Source organism: Bos javanicus, chromosome 14, assembly GCF_032452875.1.
Source record: "Bos javanicus breed banteng chromosome 14, ARS-OSU_banteng_1.0, whole genome shotgun sequence".
NCBI lineage: Eukaryota > Metazoa > Chordata > Mammalia > Artiodactyla > Bovidae > Bos > Bos javanicus.
Genome location: NC_083881.1, coordinates 44,829,353 through 44,837,062, shown reverse-complemented (window position 1 = coordinate 44,837,062; position 7,710 = coordinate 44,829,353). Strand labels below are relative to the sequence as shown.

The 7,710-nt window shown below is 36.3% G+C and overlaps 1 protein-coding gene across 1 annotated transcript; it reads left to right on the top strand.

Moving 5' to 3' along the window:
- Nucleotides 1–2,987: 2,987 nt before the first annotated feature.
- LOC133260584 (fatty acid-binding protein, adipocyte) lies at nucleotides 2,988–7,480 on the top strand. Its single transcript, XM_061439075.1, has 4 exons — nucleotides 2,988–3,222; nucleotides 5,933–6,105; nucleotides 6,695–6,796; nucleotides 7,260–7,480. The coding sequence occupies exons 1-4, from the start codon at nucleotides 3,150–3,152 to the stop codon at nucleotides 7,308–7,310; spliced, it is 399 nt and encodes a 132-aa protein (XP_061295059.1). The 5' UTR covers nucleotides 2,988–3,149; the 3' UTR covers nucleotides 7,311–7,480.
- Nucleotides 7,481–7,710: the final 230 nt, after the last annotated feature.

The window sequence follows — 7,710 nt, the reverse complement described above, 5'->3', positions numbered from 1 at the left end:
TTGAGGAAAAGCCAGAGCTATGGAGACAGTAAAAATGACAGTGGTTGGCAGGGTTGTGGGACAGTGGTGGGAGCATGGAAGGGAGATGAATAGGCAAAGCACAGAGGGTTTTTAGGGCAGTGAAATACTCTGTATGATGTTATGAGGATGAATATATGTCATTACGGGCTTCCATGGTGGCTCAGTTGCAAAGAATTCCCTTGCCAATGCAGGAGACACAGGTTCAATCCCTGGGTCAGGAAGATCCCCTGGAGGAAAAATGGCAACCCACTCCAGTATTCTTCCCTGGACTATGACATGGACAGAGGAGCCTGGCAGCCTATGGTCCATGGGGCTGCAAAGAGTCAGATATGACATAGTAACAGGTCATGGTGGAGAGGTCTGACAGAATGTGGTCCACTGGAGAAGAGAATGGCAAACCACTTCAGTATTCTTGCCTTGAGAACCCCATGAACAGTATGAAAAGGCAAAATGATAGGATACTGAAAGAGGAACTACCCAGGTCAGTAGGTGCCCAATATTCTACTGGAGATCAGTGGAGAAATAACTCCAGAAAGAATGAAGGGATGGAGCCAAAGCAAAAACAATACCCAGTTGTGGGTGTGACGTGATAGAAGCAAGGTCCGATGCTATAAAGAGCAGTATTGCATAGGAACCTGGAATTCAGGCCCATGAATACAGGCAAATTGGAAGTGGTCCAACAGGAGATGGCAAGAGTGAACGTCGACATTCTAGGAATCAGCGAACTCAAATGGACTGGAATGCATGAATTTAACTCAGGTGACCATTATATCTACTACTGCGGGCAGGAATCCCTCAGAAGAAATGGAGTAGCCATCACGGTCAACAAAAGAGTCCGAAATGCAGTACTTGGATGCAATCTCAAAAACGACAGAATGATCTCTGTTCGTTTCCAAGGCAAACCATTCAATATCACAGTAATCCAAGTCTATGCACCAACCAATAACGCTGAAGAAGCTGAAGTTGAACGGTTCTAGGAAGACCTACAAGACCTTTTAGAACTAACACTCAAAAAAGATGTCCTTTTCATTATAGGGGACTGGAATGCAAAAGTAGGAAGTCAAGAAACACCTGGAGTAACAGGCAAATTTGGCCTTGGAATACGGAATGAAGCAGGGCAAAGGCTAATAGAGTTTTGCCAAGAGAATGCACTGGTCATAGCAAACACCCTCTTCCAACAACACAAGAGGTGACTCTACACATGGACATCACCAGATGGTCAACACCGAAGTTAGATTGATTATATTCTTTGCAGCCAAAAATGGAGAAGCTCTATACAGTCAGCAAAAACAAGACTGGGAGCTGACTGTGGCTCAGATCATGAGTTCCTTATTGCCAAATTCAGACTTAAATTGAAGAAAGCAGGGAAAACCACTAGACCATTCAGGTATGACCTAAATCAAAACAACAACAACATGTCATTATATTAATACTTTGTCCAAACACATGGAACATATAATACCAAAAGTGAACCCTAAGGTAATATATGGACTTTGAGTGATTATAATATACCAATATAGGTTCATTCTTAGTAAAAATTACCATTCTGGTGAATGATATTGATAATGGGGGAGGCTATCCATATGGGGGAACAGGGAGTACATGAGAAATCTCTGTACTTTCCTCTCAATTTTGTTATAAACCTGAAACTTCTCTAAAAAATTATCATAAAAGCAAAACAAACTAAAAACAAAAGCCATTTATTAGTTTAGAACATGAAGTTATCCCTGTATGAAACTTGATCATTTTTATTTTCTTGTTCGATGAATTCATAATAGTAAGCCTACCCTGAATGGTACATCACCCACAGTCTATATGTCTATGCAACAGTTCAGACTGAATGATCATTATCACTGTGCCGTTAACATATGCAACCATTAAAAGTTACTATTGTAACACAACTTTACCCGTTTTTCTTAGCAAATTTCATGCCTACAGAAAATCTGTCCTTTACGGAATCCTCTTACTCAACCATTTCTGGGAAGCCCTTAGGATTCCTACAAATCAATGATATGCTCAGCAGATACAGTTCAGTGTTATACGCAGTGCAGTGATACGGAACACACCCCATGATGTTTTAATTTTTTTTTTCTTTCCTAAAATCTGGGTGTGTTCACGGGAGTTTGTTGCCCATATGACCGTCTTCCATCATTCTGGTGGGGGTGTGGGGGGACCGATAAACATGGTTACTTTAGAAAAGCATTCTCATGACGTATTTGCTATGTAAAAGAAGGGAATTAGACCTCAGAAGCTTGTGACTACCCCACTCCAGATTGCATTTAAGTAAAGCAGCACCATTTAGATCTGGATAAATTTAGAGCTTATAATATAGGTCAGGAACAGGACGAATTTTCTCAGTAAGGGGAGTATATTTTGGATCGGTGCCTTTTTTTTAGGAAGTCTGTGGAAATCCACACTATGCTCTTATTTAGGGAATGGAAAGAATGAGGTTAAATGATCATTTGTCAGTTAAAACTGCTGTCTAGATTCCTGGTGGAGAATTAAACTTACTTTTTCTTTTTCATTCATATAAAACATTTGAAATGAGGAAGCTGGGATACTTTAAAATGCCATTACTTATTTTGTTTTAATTTCCAGGTAATTCCTGAGACAGTACTGCCCCCAATAGCCTTTGCAATTACTTAAGAATATCCAAGGTAATTCTTACGTTCCTCAATTCAAACGAACCACATAATTACAATTTTAATAGGAACTCTAGGAAAGGGAGTCAGAATTTATCCCAAGATAATTACACTGGGTCCACTCTACACTGGAATAAATATATATGAAAAAAAAATAGGAAATTCAATGCACTGAATTTTAAGCTGTCAAAACAAGATTGTTGAAATATTCTGTTAAAGGTTAAAAATAAGTTGTACTCTGAGTCCAGTGACCATTTGCCAAGGAGAGCCAAAGTTGAGAAATTTCTATTAAAAACATGACTCAGAGGGAAAACTGCAGAGGCTGGCAATGAAGGAAATGATCGGATATCATTCCCAATTGGTTATGCCCAAGATCACATGATCTGGGCACCTTTAAAAGGAAGATATCTGGACTCAGAGGGTAATAGCATCTTGCTGAAAGCTGCACTTCTTTCTCACCTTGAAGAATTCTAGAAAGCTCACAAAATGTGTGATGCATTTGTAGGTACCTGGAAACTTGTCTCCAGTGAAAACTTTGATGATTACATGAAAGAAGTGGGTAAGGAAATGCATTGTTGAATGGCTGGGCTTATAACTTTTTCTCTAGGAAAGAGAGGCCTATGGTTCTTTTTCACTCTGGAAGCATTGGTCTGACATGAAATGCTGCTTTCTATACAGAGGTGATAAAAATAACAAGTGAGAATCATTTGTTTCCAGAAACATTCTAGATGGAAGTCACAACTAATACTTCCTAAAGGTGAACTGATATGAAAAAGAGTATAAGTGGCATTGTATAGAAATGACAAGATTTTATTTGATTGCTAAACTTGAGTATCTTTGGTTTACTTGGCTTTCTGCCTCTTTTTCATTCATTCCTTTTGCATATAAAATAAGCAATAACTTGGAAATAAGCCTATATTTATTCCCTAGCATGTGATAATTTCCATTTGAAACTGAAAGCACTGTATTTATCATCTTAACATAATTTTTTGAGTAATGTATGTTAACCAATTATTTTATTATTTTAAAGTCAATCTGTTAAAATGTGTGGTTGTATTATGGAAGAAAAAAATCTAATTTCTGAAAATGTTTCCTTAAAAGTCTTAGATATTTGTTTGACTTAATATTACAAGGCATGACACAGAATTATTGAGAATAGAGGCTTTCCAGTTTTTGGATTCTGCTAAGACTGCCTGTATGTTCCCCAGATAATTACAAAGGTAAAGCAAAGGAGCAGAGAGGTGGGAATTCAGTCAGGCAGCCATACCCATGCATGATGAAGATGTATCCATGGGTTGCAAATTAAGGAGGGATTTTTTTCCACAATATCTTTATTAGAGGTTATAATTTAATCCCTAAATCTCAAGACTTAACCTTCTTCTAAATCTTATAGTTATTTCTTGCTTGTTTATAACTACTGTTTTCCATGTTTATAGACAAGAAGGAAATCAGGAACATCAATATGAGTGAGAACTAGTTTTCCAAACTTCTGACTAGTTGTAACTCAATAAACTAATCAGTATGCACTGATATTGATATTACAGGACTTGAGTCTATTTACCTATTTATTTTTAGAAGCATTTTACACTTTTAGTATTTTATTTAAATTCTTATACCATTGCGTTTGGGCTTCCTATGTGGTGCTAGTGGTAAAGAACCCACCTGCCAATTCAGGAGATTTAAGAGACAGAGGGTTCGATCCCTGGGTCAGGAAGATTCCCCTAGAGGAGGGCATGGCAACCTACTTCAGTATTCTTGCCTGGAGAATCCCATGAACAGAGGAGCCTGGTGCACTATGGTTCATAGGGTTGCAAAGAGTCAGACATGACTGAAGAGACTTAGCACACATGCAGGCACCACAGTCTTTTAAAATGATTAAGTATTGATGATAATGAAAGACAATAAGATACATTCTGAAATTAGCTGCTCTATTTGATTACCTTCAGTCAGCAGGTATCATTTTCATCAGTCAAATGAAAACAGAATCAAGCAAGAGGAGAGTGTGATGTTCCTAAGCTTGGAGAATCTGGACCACACCTGATGTCTCATGCACTCACTGTGCTGACTCACTCCATGAATTTGAGGTTACATTTTGTAACAGAGACAAGACTTGATGAAGCAGCATATTATCTTCCCACCTGTCACCACTTTCAGACAGGGAGCTAAATCAGAGCCTTAGCATTGCTTGTTTTGTATGATATATCGCCTCCCCACTATTCTTAAATTTTGGTATCTATACATAGTCAAAGAAGTAGATTTGTACATGTGCATTTAAAAAGTCCAACACACCTATGACTGTCATAAATCTCTATAAAATATGCAGTGATGGTAAGGTACTGTTTTCTATGTTAAGTTGTAAATAATTCAACCCAAAGCTGTAACATCCCCCAAAACACATTCATATTTTTTCTTTTTTTAAAAAAGAGGAGTTTGCCACTTAAGTGATTGGGAAGCAAAGTATTAATTTCTGAACTTACTAAAATAACGATTTCTTAAACTTTGAAATTTTCATTTGATGCCTAAGCCCTCTTTAAATTTTTCTATAATTTATTGGGAATACCATCACCATTCTAAAATGGTATGAATGCAAGAAAAGTTTTGCCTTTCAGAAAAAGTAATCAAGATCTTCATTTCAGAGTAATTATGAAAAGCCAAGAAAACTAGGTGTGGCAGCGAATCCCATTAAATGTGGTTTTTGTACACCCAAATTAAATTTTAACTGAGTGACTCTCTATTGGTCCCCTGAATCCTATTAAAAGTTCTACCTTTGACTATGGATTAGATCATTTTTGTTATTCAAGAAGCAATGGTTGAGATTCCCAAGTATTTCATGAACTGAGTCAAATGAAGCTGGCTGCTCTCATGGTTAAGATGGCCAGTTATTTTGGGAGTGCAGTGATTTTTACGATATGTATGTCCCAGAAAATTTAACCTTTTACATATGCTTATAGAAAATTAACAATGGGTCTCCTGAAGAGTCTCATCTGAAACCCAGAGGGGGAAATTTAAAGAACAGACTTAATATCTAATTGTGCCTTGGGTGTTCTTTAAGTATTAGCTGATTTTACTTATTTTCAGGAGATGTTTAAATAAAGACTTTAATAATAAACTCACTGGAGTATTTCTCCTTTAATATACACACTGGACTGTAGATAGGTATATGGGCACACATGCGTCTGTCTAAATACACACACACACACCTGCTCTTTCTTAGATAAATATATGAGAGAAAAATTGTGTACTTGACATTTTTCTTTTCCCAACTATAGGCGTGGGCTTTGCTACCAGGAAAGTGGCTGGCATGGCCAAACCCACTTTGATCATCACTTTGAATGGGGGTGTGGTCACCATTAAATCAGAAAGCACCTTTAAAAATACTGAGATTTCCTTCAAATTGGGCCAGGAATTTGATGAAGTCACTCCAGATGACAGGAAAGTCAAGGTGAGAAATAAAGAACTGGAGCAGAGTAAAAACCTGATTTATAAATGACTGCTGCCTATAGCAAACCATTTTGTAGGAGGAGGAAAGCCATTCCATTATAAGCCAAAAATCTCAGATTGCTAGATCTGAACCATGTTACCTTTGATATTTAGCTGGTGAATTTTCTCCCATTTAATAAAATTGTCCTTATTACTTTAAAAATGTTTAACATAATAATTTACTTGTCATACCATATATATGTGTGTATTTATATATATATATATATTATTTGAAGTAAATTGAAGTAACATAACAATGTTAGAGAACTTTTAAAAGAGTGGGGGGAAAGGAAAAAAAAAACCCCTATGATGCTATTCCACATAAATTTATTATCTATATTCTTTCACAGTATTTTTTTTTCAAATGCATGTTTGTATAATATTCTGATCATAATATACATGTAATTTTGTATGTTGTTTTTGGCATTCATTGTTTTCTTTTGCAACATTTTCTTGTAATTTAGAATTGCTAAGTACCTCAAAATAAGCAAATAAAAGCACTCTATTTTTTTTCCCTCCATCATTGTAATCACTTTTAATTATCCCCACAGAGCATCGTAAACTTAGATGAAGGTGCTCTGGTACAAGTACAAAACTGGGATGGAAAATCAACCACCATAAAGAGAAAACTCGTGGATGATAAGATGGTGCTGGTGAGTATCTTCTCACTACTTAATTCTAGATTTTAGTGCTAGGTCATCCCATAATCGTTATCCTACCTAGAGAAATAGACAATCGCCCTTGTAGAATGAAAAGTTAGTCTATTGGGATTATGGTTTCACTCTGACAATTATCCTTCTAAGCTCCGTCTAGGTATACTGTGCCCCCAGCAGTATTTTCTTATCCCTCTCAATGTGAACCGCATTGTATTGTGCATTTCTAATTATGTTTTTCACTCACCACATAGATGGTAAGATTCCTTGAGGCCAAGTCTTGTATCTTCTTGATCTTTGTGTCTCCCTAGTTTATTACAATATCAGGTATATAAGAAGAGCCAAGAGGGAATATCTTTTGATGAACATTTTTTCCTGCTCAACATTGAAGGAGACAATAAATAAATAAAACATAAGTTGTTTAGTCCTGAGGATTTTACCAATATTTTGCTTTTGTGCCTAGGAATGTGTCATGAATGGTGTCACTGCCACCAGAGTTTATGAGAGAGCGTAAGCCAAGGGATATTGAAATGGATGACGTTTGCATCGAACTCCATGACTTTCTGTTGGATACGTTGTCCAAACGTATATTGTTATTTTCCACTAATAAGCAAGAAACTGATTTTCTTCCAGACTGATTTTGATATGGTTGTGTTGGTTAAATAAAACTTTTTAGATTTATAAGGCTATGTAATGATTTATTCATTATGTTTAACAATTTCTTACTCATAATTTAGTGATGGAAATATAAAATTGTATTATTGCTTTGTTTCCAGTATAATATGATTTGTAAAATAATAATCCAAGGTGAAAAAAATATGAATTTCCCATAGTCTTAGGTAGAAAATGTAAATATATACTATTACTGAATATGAAGTCCTTCTTTACCATAGCTACAGTCAAACAACACCCTC